This window comes from Malania oleifera, chromosome 5 (genome assembly GCF_029873635.1).
Source record: "Malania oleifera isolate guangnan ecotype guangnan chromosome 5, ASM2987363v1, whole genome shotgun sequence".
Taxonomy (NCBI): domain Eukaryota; kingdom Viridiplantae; phylum Streptophyta; class Magnoliopsida; order Santalales; family Ximeniaceae; genus Malania; species Malania oleifera.
In genome coordinates, this window is record NC_080421.1 from 41,490,547 (window position 1) to 41,509,431 (window position 18,885).

Sequence of the window (18,885 nt, forward strand, 5' to 3'; positions counted from 1 at the left end):
GCTCGGGAGATAAGAGCCTACCCTTCTTCAGGGTACTACGAAAGAAAGGAGGATTCGAATGGGGGGAGAAGCAAAATAAGGCCTTCGAACAACTCAAGCAATACCTTAGTCCCCTCCCCCCCCCCCCCCGCCCAACTACTAACCAAGGCGAAAGCAGAAGAGGACCTCTACCTATACGTGGCCTCAACTCCACATGCGGTCAACTCGGTCCTAGTTAGAGAAGAAGGAAGGCAACATAAACCCATCTACTACACCAGCAAAGTATTGAGCGGAGTCGAGATAAATTACACCATAGCAGAGAAGGTAGCCTTTGCGGTTATCTATGCAGCACGAAAGTTAAAACCATACTTTCAGGTGCACAAGATAATTGTGTTGAACCACTTACCGCTAAAACAGATTCTCCATCGGCTGAAGACCTCGGGGAGAATGATGAGATGGTCAAATGAGCTAGGAGAATTTGACATACATTACAAGCCAAAGTCTGCCATCAAAGCTCAGGTGTTGGTCGACTTCATGGTGGAATAATCATACGAAACAAATGAAGAACCAAAGGTCTAGATACTACATGTGGATGGGTTGTATAATGTAGCCGAAGGAGGAGCAGGGCTAATCCTTACGGCGCCATACGGTTCGAAAACACTCTATGTATTGAGGTTGGAGTTCACGACAACTAATAATGACGCTAAATATGAAGCCTTGCTGGCAAGTCTACGCCTAGCAAAGTCCCTTGGAGTGGCTCAGATTCATGTGTAGAGCGATTCACAATTGGTGGTGGAGCAAGTGAAGGGAGAATTTGAAGCCAAGGAACAAAAAATGAAGAAATACCTAGCAAAAGTACAAGAGTACATCAAAACATTCGCTTGGTTCGATATAGAGCACGTGCCTTGATCGGAGAATGGAAAGGCTAATGCACTCGCAAGATTGGCCTCAACTACAAAGCCAGATTGGAAGAGCATCGTCTACTTGGAAAGAATTGGGAAGCCTTCCTATGAGGAGGTCGGTGTAAACTTGGCGGTGGTTGAATCTATCAAAGGAGAATAGAGGACCCCCTTGATACAGTACCTTCGAGATGGGTCCTTACCGAACGAAAAGAAGGAGTCTATGAAAATAAGAAGGAGGGCAACCCGGTACACACTCATAAACCAAGAGTTGTATAGGCGGTCCCTAACATCATTATACCTGCGGTGCTTAGGTACCGAAGAAAGAGAATATGTGCTAAAGGAAATTCACGAATGGATATGTAGAAATCAGCTGGCCAGTAGGGCCTTAGCCCACAAGGCCTTGCGGCAAGGGTTCTACTGGCCCACCATGAAGAAAGATGTGTTTGAAATGGTTAAACGGTGCGACAGGTGCCAAAGGTGCGTTGGAATACCACGCATGCCAGCCAATATTCTCTCCCCCCTTATGAGCCCTTGTCCCTTCGCCCAATGGGGACTAGATATCTTGGGATCATTGCCTCAAGCTACAAGGCAAAAAAAAATTTTGTTGGTGGCTATCGATTACTTCACCAAGTGTGTAGAAGTAGAAGCCTTGGTCCACATAATAGAGCGCAATATCACCATATTCATATGGGTTTCGGTGATTTCCAAGTTCGGTATCCCATAGGCTATAGTAACAGACAACAGAAGACAATTCGACAACGAGTGCTTCAAGAAATTTTGTACCGACCTGGGCATAAAACTTCTATTCGGATCTGTCATACATCTGCAAAGCAACAGCCAAGTAGAGAACATGAACCGGACAATACTGCACAATTTAAGAACACAACTCGAAACTTCACAAGGCAGATGGGTGGAAGAGTTCCCATCAATAATTTGGGCATACCACATAACCCAGCTAGCAGCCACAGGTGAAACCCCTTTTATGCTGGCCTTTGGAGCAGAGGCAGTCATTCCTGTTGAGGTCGGAATACCCTCCTTGCGGAGACAACATTTCAACGAGGAGAACAACAATGAAGAGCTGAGAGCAGAATTAGATCTCCTGGAAGAAATACAAGACCAAGCATAGTTGAGAGTCGCGGCATACCAACAAAAAGTGGCTAGATATTACAATGCTTGAGTTAAGGCACGAACGTTCAACCCAGGAGATTTGGTCCTCAGGAAGGTGCGAAACAACCTAACAGAGTCAGGATCGAACAAGCTCAAGTCCAATTGGGAGGGACCAAACCAAGTCGCGTCAAAAATCAAGCTGGGGACACACACTTTAAAAGAATTAGGGGGAAGGGAAATAAAAAACACATGAAACTTTGATATGTTAAAGAATACTACTTTTAAAATTCCATTACTCAAAAACTTGTACAACTGAAATAAAATTCTACTACTCAAATGTTGCACAACAAAATTAAAAGGCTTCAGTAGCCAAAGTGTACTATCAAAGACATAATAAAACAACAAGCTGATCTCTCTAATCATCAGCTTTACTCCCTTCCCTGATCTCAATCTCCTCGATCTCGTCCATCTTCTCCCCCAATTATGGGCCGTAACCATATGAGCACATACCAGCCAGAGAAAGGTCAAGATGCATCGTCTTGACCTGCTCTTGGCACCTCCAAAAGCCTTCGCGGTAAGTCTAGGCAGTATCGAAGATGAACTACTTTGAAGTTCAATACTCAGATACAGCGGTGCTAGTGGCAATAGCAACAGCAGCAGTAGGGATTTCCTCGCTTCAGATCTTCTCTATCTCCTGTTGTAGCGCCTTCTTGTGGCGATTGCGTCTGCACGGGCCTCATACAACTCGTTCTGTGTGGCAACGTATTTATCCCTAGCCTCCAAGGTCTACCGATACATCTCAGCTACCTTCTCTTCTTGGGCTAGCATCATGGCCGCCATCTATAAACGATACAAGGTTGGCATGAATCAGAAGCAGTAAAAGAAAGATTATAGGTTCAAACAACGATATATGGTACGTAGTATGTCGTATTGTCATAGAAATATGGTCAGGGAGAGAACACTGGGCCGCCACAAGGTCTTCACACGCACCGCACGATGCAAAGAAGGACCAGTAAGTGTGGGCTCATGAAAGATGGCCCCCCTAAAGTAGTAGACACCGGTGGATCCACTTGAGTTTTTGGCTTGCACTCTGCCACAAGAGTTTCCTCCATCTGGGAGGAATCGCCCTGAAAGTCCTTCATCTTCATCTTCTTCTTTTTGCTAGATCTCTATTTTTTCGCCTTAAGCATTAGGGCCTCAGACTTATTGAAGTCCATGTCTGCAAAAAGGAAAGAGTAGGAGGTAAGAAAACCGATCGCAACAAAGATATAAATGAAAATAAGGAAAGGAAGAGACTTGGGGAGACGAGACTAAGCCCACACTGCACAAGGACTCGTTCCTTTAGTAGCTCGTTGTGAGGAACAATACCATGCTGACAGCTATCTTGCAAGTCCTTAAGGATAACCTGCTCTGATTGAGACAGCGTGGGAGCCAGGTGACGTAGCCAAGCTGGAAAAAAAAAATTAAATAAAAAACATGTACTCACACATAGCCCATCACACGCAGAATAAGTAAAGGTAGGAGGGAGGAAGGAACATCACCATCGAGAGGAGTATACCAAATGTGAGGCCCATGATAGTTAAACTCCCTAGAGGCAAAGAAGAATCTAGACTTCCAATCATGAATAGAAGAGCTACCAGGAGTAACCAACTTGTAATCAGGAAGAGAATTAAAGTAGTACAGTTCCTTCTCCATAGAGTGCGTTCTCATCTGGAAGCAGCTCTGGAAAAGAGGCACTGTGGGCCAATGGCCTCATTTAAGGAGGAGGACAGCAAAAGACACCAACGATAAATAAAAGTTGGGAACAAGTTGGGAAGGAGCTATGTTATAAAAATGCAACACATTAGAAAAAGAAAGGATTAAATGGCAACCTAAAACCTAAATCAAGGAAGTCAGTATACAAGCAGATCTCGCTGGGACCGGGGTCTAAAGCAGACTCAGAACTGGCAGGTAATCTTATATCAATATCAGAAGGAATAGCAAAAAAGTGACGGATATTGTTCATATCCGAAGGGGAAAGGGTACACCGAAGAGTCCTCACCTAACTGGAAGCCTCGACTGAGCCTCTGAGGACTGCATGAGAATTAAGCAAAAGGAAAACAAGACAAACAACTTACACTACTCTACAATTTGGATCTACAGTATCAATTTTTCAAAAAATTATCAAGAACACATTCAAAGGAATTTAAGAACACGAAGAATATTCAAGCAAAATGGGAAGAACATCAAGAATATGCGAAGAACAAAACTAAAAACCAGCATGCAATACTAAATAAAAATAGCAAAAAGACGCAAGGTGAGAGGCGGAACGAGAGCATACCTAGAAGAGGAAAAGGGACCTCTTGGTTGGGACAAGGAGCAAATGGGCATACGAACACCCTTTATAGAAAATCCAGTGCAAATCCCTAGAAAGTGCATATCTCGAGAAGGTGAGAAATCATTAATTGGTGTGCATCTTGAGGGAAAAAAGTACAAATTCTCATGTAGGGGCAGATGTGGCATGAATCTCAACGGATCTTAAATCTCCAAAGGTACGGCACCAATAACAACAAACTTTTAACATTTTGTAGGTGCAACCAACATAAGGAAAATATCCCCAATGCTTCATGAAAATGGCCCAACTGACGAGCAACGCTCGTGAGGCTAGACGACTACCAAACAAGCGAGCACAACTCATTAGGCGAAAAGGGTCCAAATGACGAGCAACACTCGTGAGGCCAAACCACTACCCAACAAATGAGCACAGCTCATTAGGCGAAAAAGGGCCCAACTGACGAGCAACGCTCATGAGACCAAATGACTACCCAACAAATGAGCACAGCTCATTAGGAAAAAATGTCCAACTGACGAGCAACGCTTGTAAGGCCAGACGACTGCCCAATAAATGAGCACAGCTCATTAAGCAAAAAAAGGCTCAAACTGACGAGCAATGCTTGCGAGGCCAGAGAGTAGCTTGGCGAAAATAACCCGGGAAGATTTGCCATCAAGGGCGGCTCAGCAAGAACAACTCGGCATAAATTGCCAAGGAAATCTCTTTGGCAAAAAAAAAACTCGGCAAGAATTACCATCGAGAGCAGCTCGATAAGAACAGCTCGGTAGAAATTACCCAAGAGAGCAGTTCGGCAAAAACTGCCAAAGAAGAGCAACTCGGCAAAAATAGCTTGGCAAGAATTGCCATCGAGAATGGCTTGGCAAGAACAGTTCGGCATAAATTGCCAAGGAAAATTGTTCGGCAAAAACAACTCAGCAAGAATTGCCAAGGAAAGTTGTTCGACAAAAATAGCTCGGCAAGAATTTCCCAAGAGAGCGGCTCGACAGAAATAGCTCGGTGGAAACTGCCAAAGAAGAGCAACTCGACAGAACAGCTCAGCAAGATTTGTCATTGAGAGCGGCTCGGTAAAAACAGCTCGACATAAATTGCCAAGGAAAGTTGTTTTGCAAAAACAGCTCGGCAAGAATTGTCAAGGAAAGTTGCTCAACAAAAATAGCTCGATAATAATTGCCCAAAAGAGCAACTTGACAAAAATAGCTTGGCAAAAATTGCCCAAGAGAGCTGTTCGGTAAAAACAGCTCGGCAGAAATTGCCAAAGAAGAGCAGCTCGGCAAAAACAGTTCGGTAAGAATTGTCATCGAGAGCAGTTTGGCAAGAACAGCTCAGCATAAATTGCCAAGGAAAGTTGTTCGGCAAAAACAGCTCGACAAGAATTGCCCAAGAGAGCGGCTCGACAAGAACAGTTCAACAGAAATTGCCCAAGAGAGCAGCTTGGCAGAAACTGCCAAAGAAGAGTAGCTCGACAGAAACAGTTCGGCAAGAATTGCCATCGAGTGCTGCTCGGCAAGAACAACTCAGCATAAATTGCCAAGGAAAGTTGTTCAGCAAAAACAGCCCGGCAAGAATTGCCCAAGAGAGCGACTCAACAAGAACAGCTCGACAGAAATTGCCAAAAAAAAATAGCTTGGCAAGAGCAGCTCAGCAAGAATAGCTTGGCAGGAATTGCTATCAAGAACGGCTCGGCAAGAACAGCTCAGCAGAAATTGCCAAGAAAGCAGCTCGGTAAGATTCGCTATTAAAAGCAGCTCGACAGAAAAAGTTCGACAAGAATGGTCCAAGAGAGCAGCTCAGCAAGAATAGCTTAGCCAAAATTCCCAAAAAGAGCAGCTCGGCCAGATCAGCTTAGCAAGAGCAACTCGGCAAGAACGGCTCAGTAAGAATTGCCAAAAAGAGCATATCGGCACACATGGCTCAGCAAGAAAATCCACAAAGAGAAGCTCGGCAAGAAAGTCCCTAGCCGACCTCCTTTGAGTTCGGATCAACAATTAATGTAGTTTGTCAGCCCGGAAAGGCTGTGCAGGCATATGTCAGTTCGGATCAGCCGAGCTCCCCCCTTATGCTCGGATAAGACAAGCACGCTTCAAAAAAATAAATAAATAAATAAACTTCTTCCGAATTTCAGAAGCGGTGCTCCATAAATTTGAAACTAAAAGGGAGGGCAACTGATATTCCCTAAATATACCAAGGTCTAATAGTCAAATCGCAGCATTAAGGTATAGCAGCAATCAAGGCCATCATCGCTCAAGGACAGCTGCTCTGAAGGAGTCAACTCCATATAGGCCAGAGCGATCCACACCCGCGTCATAACTCGCCAATAAATGGCCAGACATATTTGAGTCAACTTCTGTCACTATAAATAAGGACTCGGGCAAAAGGCCACGATATCTCATTCTAATCCCATTTCACTGTTGCATACAACCTCTCTAGAGCATTCCCTTAGGCATTGGAGAGATCCCCCGAAGTACACCTCAAGTCCTCCAAGCCACCTTTGTTTTCATCCTTTTCAGGTGATTGGAGATCGGAAGGCTCATCGGAGGTCCTTGACATCTTTATTCCGCAACAACCTCTTTATGCTTTCATTCAAGATCATGCTAAATCTATGAACATCCATCAATACTCAACCTCACTTAATTTGTGAGCATATGTCATCATTTATATTTCTATGCTCAACCAATGAGTATTAACTCATCAACATGCTTAATCTGCGAGCATGTGCATATACACTCTTCCAAGCCCAATCGATGAGAATTGATTAATCATTGATCCATCTATACTCAAGATGCAAGCATCCACCAATCATTGATCCATCAATCCATCAGTTCATCTTTCTTTGTTCAACTTCTAAGATTATTTCATTATTTATCCTTCCATAATCAACCCAAGAGAATCCATCAATTTACACTTAATTTGTGAGCATATGTCATCATTTATATTTCTATGCTCAACCAAGGAGTATTAACTCATCAACATGCTTAATCTACAAGCATGTGCACATACACTCTTCCAAGCTCAACCAATGAGAATTGATTCATCATTGATCCATCTATACTCAAGATGCAAGCATCCACCAATCATTGTGATCATGTTCCATACAGGTTGCTCATTCCTTCAGTTATTTTACCTTTCACTTAACGAACCAATGTTTCTTATTTCATTTCATTCTTGAAATTGATTCACATAAGAACATTCGCCCATCCATGGTTTCATGCAATCATTCTTACATTTCTTTACCCGTAGGTGGGTCAATCCGTTCATTTATAGATTCATCCACTCCATTCATTGGATTGGCCAAAACACTTATTCATTTATGAGCTTAAGTACGCATTAGTGAGAGTATAGAAAAATTTTGTTAAAACATGTATCATTAAAGCATAAAGCTTCCCAAGAAGTTCCTTTCCAATGACAATTCGATTATTATTATCTTTTCGTCATTGGTTTACACTCTTATCCTTGCATGTGCTCCAAATCTAGGTTATTCCTTTTCACCAAGCGTCCAAAATTTTATTAATGTCAGTAGCCTACATGACCTAAAATATCCCAAAGATAAAAAAAAAGGTCAAGCACCAATCTTCTAATGCCTAAGTCAATAATTTTCTTTAAGCTTTTCTACAACGTGAATAGTTTTTGATACCATGTACCTTTCTTGTCAAAGCCCTTTATTATATTAAGACATTACCTTTGTTTTGGATTTGTTGCCCTACAAGATCAGCATATGTTTTGCCCTTCTTATTGTCCTCGAGAGGGTAACCATTAATATGTATCAACTGTAATAAAACACATTAAAATGCTTAGATCAACAAACTATAAACTCGTGACCTCTGAGCTAATCCTATGTCTAAACATGCTTCATTAAATAACTAAAACATCAAAGCATTTAGTGACAACTCTTAATTCTTAAAAATTGTTCAATCACGGGAACAATTTGATTTGCCAAGTGGAGAGTTTAAGAACGACTTTGTGTTTTTTTTTTTTTTTTTCACCCTTCATGAAAAACAAAAATTACACTAGAACACAAAATTCAAATGAAACATAGATTCACAATGTTAAAGTGGAAAACAACATATATTCAAACATTATATACTAAATAATTAAAATAATTTAATCTTAGGATTCAATGACTATTTCAAGTAAAAATATGAAATTGATTTGCAAAATCATACTTGAATTCCATATATAACACTCGACTCCTTCACCAAATGTCTCCTATTTAATTTTAGAATATCGTTCACAAATCCTGGGCTTGTGGGCTCAAGACCTCATTCAAGAGAAGTTCTCTAACCTCAAGAAGCTCATTTGTTTGCAATTTTCAAGTTATTATTACAGGCATGATAACATTTTGATAATCATATTGAATTAGTACCCTCATGTTCTATCAAACACAATAACTTTATATTTTTAAAACCCTAATGAATGAAACAAACAAAATTATCTTCTTAAAACAATAACTCTTAGATATAAGATTTTAAAAATAATTTCAGTTAAGACATTTTAAAATAGCCCAAACCAAGCGATCACTGTTCAAAAGGGAAGAACCGCCATTTCCAAGATATTAAGGACTAGAGATGGGTCTTATCCATGGCCAAGGATACCAAAAAAACTGACATTGAAAGAGATTTAGAGCCTGTTATTAGGTCTTCACAGTGATTAACTAATTGACCATCGTCTGTGATTCATATGGTAGCCCATAAACTGCCTACAAATGCCAGACCCCGGGCTTCAGTTTCCGGCGTGCAACTTCCCTCAAGCATGTTCTTTGTATACATTCCGGCGTGCACGTTAACTTCCTAATATCATGGTTCCCTATTCAACAATTCAACATATCTCTGTACCACCAAAAGTAAGTTTAAAAACAAAGAAAATTGTAACATAGGATGTAAAATGGATTGCCATTAGAGCATTTTAATTACGAATAAAAGAGAGGATTCTCTCACCCACAAGGATGCAGAAAATTTCAGGCCGACGCCGTTAGCACGTGCATGCTAAAAGTGAGTTCAGGCAACCATGCCGGGACTACAGTCACAAACTCTGAACCTGTCCTCCAAACACAATTTTAGGTTCCTCCATAATTTTCAAAAAGTTCATCTAATTTCAAGCTTCTAGCAACTTCGAAGAAGTGTCCAACAGCTGCTTCAGGCGTCCCAACAAGAACTCCATGTCCTAGATTAAGAATGTGTCCAGTTCGGCCCGCACACCTCACAACCCTGCCAAATGAATTTTGTTAAAAGAAGCAATTGGTGCCTAAATATGCGAAATAGATTTTGAGTTCCCACATTTTTAGTTCGCTTTAGCAACTAATATTCCCATGCTTGACACCCCACGACCAAATCCCATCACAGCAATATTACAAGGAAACTCTTATTCTCATCTTTTCCATCAAGCCCAAATAACAACCCAAATAGCTAAAAATGAATAGTTATTTTTAAATTACTAATTTACCTAAAAGCTTAAGTACAATAATTTTTTAAAGATGAATAATAAAAACATGACTAGAACACAGGCCCTCTTGGTAACCACCTTTAATACTATGATAGATACCACTTTACCTAAAAGCTCAAGCTGTTTAATTGTGAGCCAACAGTGTATATCAAGTTTTAACAGTTACAAGATCAATAGTTTATTGGATTCCTATGAATGTACAGTTTATGTTCTGTGAGCCCGCTTAGCTCAGAGGTTAAAGCATCGCATTTGTAAAGTGATGGTCATCAGTTCAATGCCGATAACTGGCTCTTTTTTTCCTATTTGTTCTCTTTACATACATGATTGATAATGTCTCTTTGAAATCAAAGGAGGGTTTAATACCAGGCGCCATACATGCATGCAAGCCAATATCCACATCTACGACCATGTTATCTATTATAACAATGGTAACAACTCAACTTATACTAATAGAGTTGGGAAATAGTGTTTTAAGAAAATTACAAAAGAATTAAAAACCATATTTATCTAGAATTCTTCCACAAGAACTAAGGCCTCTATTTGCCATGAATTTTGGATCTTGATTAGGTATTTCAGAAAGTTCAAAAAATATGATTTGTCGACTACAACCCCATGGTAAGCATGTAGCCACAAATCTATTTTTTATACAAAATATACATAGATTATATTTATAATATTTTTGTTGTATTACTCTTCATTTATTAAATAATTATTAGTTTGTATTAGATCAAAATTATACAATAGTACTCTATTATATTTTTGAATATCATATCAATAGCATGCAACTATTTATAGATAATAATATAACATAAGTACGACAATATGGGCGTCCTTGACCACAAGGCTCCTTGCTTTGCAAAGGTAGAGAGAGGGTTATCACAGTGTACAATCTTAACCCTGTTTTTATGTAGAAAGATTGTTAGTATGAAAATATATATCATTAAAAATACAAACAAAAAAAAAAAGGCATCCCAGGCCATAAGGCTCCCCACTTTGCAAGGGTAAGGCGAGAGTCGTCACAGTGTAAGCAGCATTACCCCCACTTTTATGCAGAGAAGCTGTTTCTTTGGACCCAAACTTGTGACCAACCGGTTGCAAAGGAGCAACCTTACCGTTAATCCAAGGCATGCACTCATATCATTAAAAATAAGAATGCAATAATTTTACTATTACTACAATGCAGTGCAAAGTATTAACTACAACCACTACTATCATTATACTTTATTTTATATTTTCATATTTAAGGATATTCTATTAAAATTATGTTTCATTTAGATGAATTTATATTATAAATGTATTATAATGTGTATGTGTGTGTGTGTGTGTGTGTGTGTGTGTGTGTGTGTGTAGATGCATACTAGGTTGAATGTTATGTGTGTATGTGGATATGCGAGTCCATATGCAAGTGCAGATTATGGGTATATGTGTATGGGTATATACCATGCACATGTATGTGCTTGGGTCTATGCATGCACATGCATGTGTGGACAAATCATGAATATGTATGTACGGATACATGAATGCTGCGCATTCATATAAATGATATATCCATGTTCACACACACATACATGGATTCATTGCATATATACAGATGGATGTTTGTTTTACGTATGGACTATGGATATGGATATGTAGAAGCGTATGTATGCATACAATTGTACATATGTAAGTGCCTGTGAATATATGCATATTAAGGGGTGTGTGTGTGTGCACATGTGAGCGTGGGAAATATATCATGCATATGAACGTGCTCATATATGCATCGATGCATATTTGAGTTACACATAGATGCATACGTGTGTGTCTGTGTGCATGTGTAGTGAGGGACAGGATTGATTTATTAAAATTTAGTATGACTCCAGCCAGAATTGGATTTTGATTGCAGGCTACAAGGATGGAATCAAAACAGGGCTAAAGGCAGGAATTCAATTTCAATACAGAATGAGAATTGATAGTTAACAAAATGTTAGGATTCAGGATCAACAATTACCAAGCGCAACCTCAGTTCAATCAGCAACCATACCAAGTGGTTAGCAAGTAGCAAGGAAGTACATCAAAAATTTTAATTCATATGACAAACCTTTGAATTTCATCAGTCAGGGCAGGAAGGGGAGAAAATAAATAAGCAGGGTCCACATTTCCTTGTATACTGATTCCACTACCCAGTCGCCTTCTTCCATCTGCCATATCCACCGTCCAGTCAAGCCCAATCACATCAACTCCAGTTCCTTTCATCCGCTCAAGAAGACCACCATTTCCATTGATATAGAGAACAAGTGGTGTTCCAGGGCATTTCTTCCGTACAACAGTCACAATCTGCATTTTTAACAATCTCACTAGATGATCAAAACTGGATAGAGAAGGGGCAAATAACACAAAACTAAATACTTGCAACTCTGTAATAATGTATAAAAACAAGAAAGGCACTGCACATAAAGTTGTGCAGCAAAGGGCTTATGATGTTTTTCCAGTTTGTTATTTATTATAACCAGCAGAGATCTACGTTCAATACTTATCAGCTTCAGTTATATGTGGGCGCAATCTTCAAATTCTATTCTTCATTTTTTTTCTTTTTGTTGTGTATGTTGAAGGGGGGGGGGGGGAGGAGAAGAATATAGAATCTATTCTTCATTTTTCAAAAAAGTTGACAACAGCAATTTCAAATTATCAAAAAGAAACTAACTAAACATAATCAATCCATCACATTCATTACCTTTTCAGACTAGCAACTCAAGCAAATAGTTGAACTGTAAGATGAAAAAGAGCCCAGAAGGTTGTCACAAAATCAAGAAGGGAGTCGAGCAGAACACATGAGCTCACACGCACATACACACACAACCACACACACACAATGTTTAGGCGTGTACAAATTAACAAAAACAGCTCCGAGTTACCTCTTCAATAAAAGGCTTTGACCAGTGGTTCCACATATAAGGCGATAGTTGTCCACCCCATGAATCAAATATTTGTATACAATGAGCCCCAGACTTAACTTGGAAAATAATATATTCAGAAATTGCCTCTGTCAGATGAGAGAGAAGGGATCTCAATATATGAGGTGCCGTATGAATCATGCTTTTTATGGTAGTGTACGTACGGGTTGTACCCCCTTCCACTATATATGTAGCAATTGTCCAAGGTGCTCCCACAAAACCCAGAACTGCAGCTTGGTCCCCAACCTACATAAAGGGAATAATTTTGAATAATAGGTAAATCTGAAATGACACAAATTTTATCAATTAAAAATAAAACGGAACTAATACTACCAATCCAACCGTGCTCTTAACCACATGATAATATTAAACTTACCTCCTGACGCAGAATTCTAAGGGAATCCCCCACAAAATGAAGTTTCTCCAAGTCAATGGGATGCAATTCTTTCAAAGCATCCTCAGAGCGAATTGGAGACTGAATAACAGGACCACGAACTTCTTCTATGTCAAATGGAATGCCAAATGCAGGTAATGGGGTAAGTATATCAGAGAAGATAATGACCCCATCAGGATGGAAAGCTTCCCAAGGCTGCAAAGAAATTTGCACAATGAGATCAGTCGTCTCTGACCGCTCTCTGAAAGATGGATATTTCTCAGCAAGCTTTCTGTAAACAGCCATATACCTTCCTGCCTGCCGCATCATCCATGCTGGCGGCCGACTCACATGCTCTCCTCTTGCAGCCTTAACCAGAAGTGGATCTGACCATGTAAAATATGATTAAATGAAAAGACAAAATGAAACGTCTCTATCTTCAATTGTAGCAAAGATATTTCACCCATAGAGCATCCACTGATCCAAAGTCGTTAAAACACCTGGGATGGCTGGGCAATGGCCTTGCCAGTAGCCCAGGTGCTCAACCAGGCAGCTAGGCAACCAACAAGCAAAAGGTGATGCATCAATATACACATTTTTGTACATATGCATGCAAGAAAACAAACAGATATGCTTCCTTGCACATATAATCAAAGGATAGTTACCAGGAAAAAAAATATCCTCTTAAATAACTGGAGAACACAGAAGAATGATGAATGCTTCAAAAGATATATAAGAAATTCATTTAAAAAAAAAAAAAAAACACATAAGAAGAAGAAACAGTATGGTTAACTTTGAGGCATACATGTCTGGATACCCATTAAAAATTAGGTATAGGGAAAAAATGCATACAAACTTGTCAAAATAAGACTTAACTACACATTTAGTAGATAGGAATGAAATGGAATCAAATCTATCACTTGATTTCTTCATGCACTCCATTCAAATTTTCATTCCATTCCAATCCTACACCATTCCATTTCCACAAACCAAACATAAGTAAATACCAGGCCTACACATTGATTTGAGTAAATGCATTCCAATTCTTGATGCATGAGTAAAATCCTGAAAGTTTGAAGCTATTGCTCATGGCCTCGTAGCAATTACTGTAGCACGACACTGTTCACACCATTGTTATCCCCTACAATAAAATTATAGTTGGGGTATCTTTCCCAACATCAACTCTCCAACTTGAAAAAGAAATTATCTTTGAATGAGTTCTTAAGAATATTAATCACCTATATCCGTCTAGCGGAAGTGTAATGCTTGCGAATCGCTTGAAATTTGTGGCCAATCATGGAATCCAGTTCACCTTGGGGTTGCATTGATCAAAGCTTGCTATTAGGCAAGAATTCTTTGAAGACTGATCATGATTGTATTGTTATGAGGCCAAATGTTTTTAGAAATGTATAAAGGAGCTAAAATTGGAGATGGAGAAGTAGATAGCAAAGATTTCATTGCTGATTCTGAAAATTTAGAGGAGACTGTTGCAAGTAATGAAGGACCACTACCTGGAGATATTCTGTTAAGATTTAAAATCATGGGCTTCCATTTGAAAAGGTCATTAGCATCAAGAAAATGAACTTGCCCTCAGGCAAGTCCATATGTGTATCCTGGGTTTCAAACAGGTCAATTTGAGCAAGAATGAACTAGAACTTGGAGTTCAAAGTTGGGAAAACACATTACTAGGATGTGTAATGGGAATAAAAGCTAAGCACAAAGCTATGCTAGGTTTTGTTCGGGATTGATGGAAACATGTTGCTTGGGCGGATTTTTAGATGGTGAAATGTAGTTTATTTCTGTTAGATTTTGTAGAAAAACATTTTTTCTTAATCACTTCTACGCCCAGGGCCATAGTCATTTGATTAGAAGCCTCATATCCTGCAACCATGGGCTTCGATTAGAATTTTGAGAAATAGGTATTTCAAAATCCCTAATATGGATTTGATTACCAGAGCTACCTTTCCATTTCCCGGAAGGTTAAGTAAATTAGTGCGTTGGATTGGGGTTCCTCAGTTTACTTATCGTCACAGCTACAAACAGCATTCTCCATTTTGCATAGCTGATATTGAGAAGAGTGATGACTTGCAAGAAAATATTCCTATTCTTCTGATAGAAAAATGTCAATAGATCAGAGAATTCAAAACTAACAGAAGCCACAGTAGTACTCTAGATGTGAATATGCCGGGCTGCCTGGGCATACCAAAAACAATTTGTCCTAAGGTGATTAAAATTTGGATCCCTCAATCTCATCGACGATCACCAACTGTTCATACCATAGATATGCATTTTAATTAGGGACAGTGCAAAGGCACCACATATCAAATAAGCAGCTGAAGGAGGCCATTTTGCAGGCCAATCCCTCAGCCACTGATGAGTACAAGGGAAGATAAAGGGTCAGGTATGGCATAGCACATGGCCTGGCCAATGACATTGATCTAGCAGAAGGTGGAGGAGCTTGAGAAAATCAGCCTGGAATTGCCATGACCTTTGAATTGGCCAAAAGCTTCAGAATAGTATAAGAACTAGATAGGGCCTTTATTAATAATATTGAAGGTGGAAAAACAAGGGATTTGAGCATATAGCCTAAATAAGATAAGATGGTGAAAGATGAAGAACCAGTCAAAAAAATAAAGTTTGACCACTATATGAAACAGAAGTGCAAGAATAATAGAGATCCCACTTCCCAAAGGACGTTAAGGGACAAATCCTATAAGAAGCAATCTGTGCTTGAATGAATGTTTTGCTATATGGAATGCAAAAGGAGTACATGACCCTCTTAAACAATGAAAAATCCTGTTGGCCTAACAAGGTCTTTCAATCAATTTTGGTGATAACAAACAAAGGACAATTTAACTTGGAAAGGTTGAGTTTTTGTGTTTCAGGAAATATGGATCAAGTGAAGATTAAGTATGGATCAAGTGAAGATCAAGTATTGATCAAGTGTGGGTCATCAAGGAAGATAAACTAACCAATGATCCAAAGAGAAACTAAGGCATTTGCAGATAAAGCTAGCTCAAGCAAATATCTAAAGAATTTCAAGAGCAAAGAATGAGAATGATCTCAAGCATGGCATATAAAGTCTTAGGAAACATATTGTAAGTATTTCAAAGCTAAATATCGTTTGAAATATGTTTTGAAGTTTTTCCAAGAGATTATGAGGACCTAAAAACATATTTAGGATTATTGAAACAAGTCTTGTAAAAATCAGAATAAGAGAGCAAATCATTTTTAATGAAAAATATTTTTAAAACAGCTTTTTGCTTGTTCAGATGACTGAAGCAGTAACTTCAGATGGCTGAACTTCATGTTCAAATGTCTGAAGAATTACTTCAGATGTCTGAAGAATAAGTGCAGACGTCTGAAGATTTTTTGGGACAAAACTGAAACAGGCAGTAGCTGTTCAGACGTCTGAACTCGACACTTCAGACATCTGAACCCGACACCTCAGACGTCTGAACCCACTCTTCAGTTATCTGACCCTGTGTCCAGTTCATTTTTTAAGGGGTTTCAGGAACTTCAGATGACTGAACTCGACTCTTCAGTCATCTGAACACTGTTCAACAGGAAAATTTTTTAAAATCTAATATTTTAAATAATAGCCGTTTTGAGCTCCAAATTTTCTAACAACTTGGGAAACTCTCTAAGGAAACTTTTGCAACAAGGAAACTTGTTTGAAAGCCTATAAATACATGGTTTTTGTAAATCAAAATTACACCAAGCATTGAAAATCTCTCATAAGCTCTCTTGCTCTCAAAGTCTCATCTTGATCATCTCTTGCAAACTGAAAGTGCTGTGATTCTGAGATTCTAGCTCATCAATTCCTGAAGTTAGATTATTGATTTCTCATCTGGAGAAAAGGAATTTGGTGAAATCCTTGTTAAGCTTCAAAGTGTATTTCTTTCTTGATATTTATCTTTTGAAGTACATAATTTCAATTTGTACTAACCTGCTCTTTGTGTGAGCATCTCTTGTACATCAGCTTCTTGATATTTCTCTTGTAGATTTTTGGACGATTCCAGGCTATCGGATCGTTGACCAAACGAGGGTATATTGTTTGGATAAGGCAGGCTCCTCTAGCCTTAGCAAAGGAGTGATTGTAAATAGGTGTTGTTCCGCCCGGTAAAGGAACTGCTATAGTAGAACCCTTTGGTATTTTGTCAAGGGCGAGGACGTAGGCTGTGTTGAAGCCGAATCTCGTAAAAACCTTATGTCTTTCTTTCTTCTTTACTTCCTATTTTCTGTACAAACTGTTATTGTGTGATTTAAAGTGCAGGTTGCAGGTTCTAATGTTAGAAATAAAGAAAGACTCTTGAATTTTAGAAAGTACGTTTTGATTGACCGTTTGCGAAAACCCAAAAGGGAGTACGTTGGTTAATCTGCGGAAATCTTGATCAAGAGAAGTGTATACAAAGAGGTTATCTAAAGAAGGTTGTGAACATCTACAGGGAAATTGATAAAAGTACTAAGATTCTTGCTTGAGTGGTTGAATTGTTTTAGTTTAATTGATTGGCTTGTGAATTTAAATTTTAGTATTTTTAAGTGTGATTATCAATTATTAATTGTGTTTTTCTTGGTGTCATAAGCAAAGCTCAAAAATTATTAAATCAAAAAGAATCCAATTCACCCCCCCTCTTAGAAGTTATTCCTAATTTCAAACCCCTTAGCCTATGTTTGGAGATGCCTAAAATTGTATTGAAATTTGTCTAAATCCATCCAAACCCAAATTCAACATCCGAAATCCATGCTGCCAATCGCAGTGTACTCTCTTGGGTGTTCTAAAGTCTAGTGTAAGGGAAGAAATTTCAGTTCTAAAAGAAAAAAAAAAAAAAAATCTATGACTGTTAACGGGCATGCTTTAACAAATGGAAATTACATTCAAAAAGAAAACACCATAAGCGTTAGAATTGGATCAATTGGTGAAGATAGATCAGTTTAAATCATCATGATTCCCCTGGTTGTCCTAGTCCTCTGCTGTCTTATATTTGTTTCTCTTTAATAAAATTTCAACTTTAAAAAAAAATAAAAATATAAGCGAAGGAAAAGCTGTTAGACTAAAATTAAGCTTTAAGGAAAACAAGTAAAAGAAATTAACATAACATTCCCTCTCATACCAGAAGAAGATGACGATGAAGCTGAGCAAGCTGTAGGAGACCCTTTTTGGCGGAATTTGCCTCTAGAGGCAAGTGGAACTCGATGTCTAGGGTTTGGAAGAAACCCCAACTGCACAAACAAGCTCGAAGAGCCCCAGCACAGAGAGCAACATCCACTGCAACCATCAAAATGCAATCTCAGAATTTTAGAGTTTCAGTGAGATAAATTGGAGAGAGAGAGAGAGAGAGAGAGAGAGAGAGAGAGAGAGAGAGAGAGACCTTGCCTCATTAGGGAAGAGAAGCTCATTTTCTGCAGAGCGAGACAGAGACAGAGAGAGAGAGGCGGAATGGAGGGAGAGCGAGATGATGAGTGAAGAGGCTAAGAGATCAGGACGGGAGCAGTGAGCTTGGAAAGAAGCAGGGGCTCTCGACGCTGACGCCTCGGGCCTTGGGTGGCCAAGCTGGGATAGCAAATATAACACTACTGATAAGAAAATTTTAGTTTTTAGCGCTAAGCTCTCAATTAGAAAATTTTTACATACTTAAATTTTAAAATTTGAAGGACAATTGCGTCCAAATTTTTATAAATTTTCAAATTTTTAATTAATTATTTAAAATATAATGTAAATAAGTAGCATGGTCAAATAATTTTTCCCAATTCAAATGAGGGAGAAATGTAAAACTTGTAAGTGTTCGGAATAGAACCCAATTGCCGCCTCATGTGGGGACA

At 39.0% G+C, this 18,885-nt stretch overlaps 1 protein-coding gene across 3 annotated transcripts; it reads right to left on the minus strand.

Moving 5' to 3' along the window:
- Positions 1-8,745: 8,745 nt before the first annotated feature.
- LOC131155964 (uroporphyrinogen decarboxylase 1, chloroplastic-like) lies at positions 8,746-18,597 on the minus strand. Of its 3 annotated transcripts, XR_009136913.1 has the most exons (7): positions 18,177-18,308; positions 13,373-13,448; positions 13,066-13,278; positions 12,651-12,935; positions 11,837-12,072; positions 9,252-9,521; positions 8,746-9,143 (listed from the first exon to the last, which is right to left on the minus strand). XR_009136913.1 is itself a non-coding variant. In XM_058109417.1 (6 exons), the coding sequence occupies exons 3-6, from the start codon at positions 13,390-13,392 to the stop codon at positions 9,371-9,373; spliced, it is 999 nt and encodes a 332-aa protein (XP_057965400.1). In that variant the 5' UTR covers positions 13,393-13,448; positions 18,177-18,331; positions 18,435-18,597; the 3' UTR covers positions 8,746-9,370. The 3 variants fall into 3 exon arrangements, 2 of the variants coding, with proteins under 2 accessions (XP_057965400.1, XP_057965401.1); XM_058109417.1 differs by adding an exon at positions 18,435-18,597 and having other exon boundaries at positions 8,746-9,521; positions 13,066-13,448; positions 18,177-18,331; XM_058109418.1 differs by having other exon boundaries at positions 8,746-9,521.
- Between the last annotated feature and the right edge of the window lie 288 nt (positions 18,598-18,885).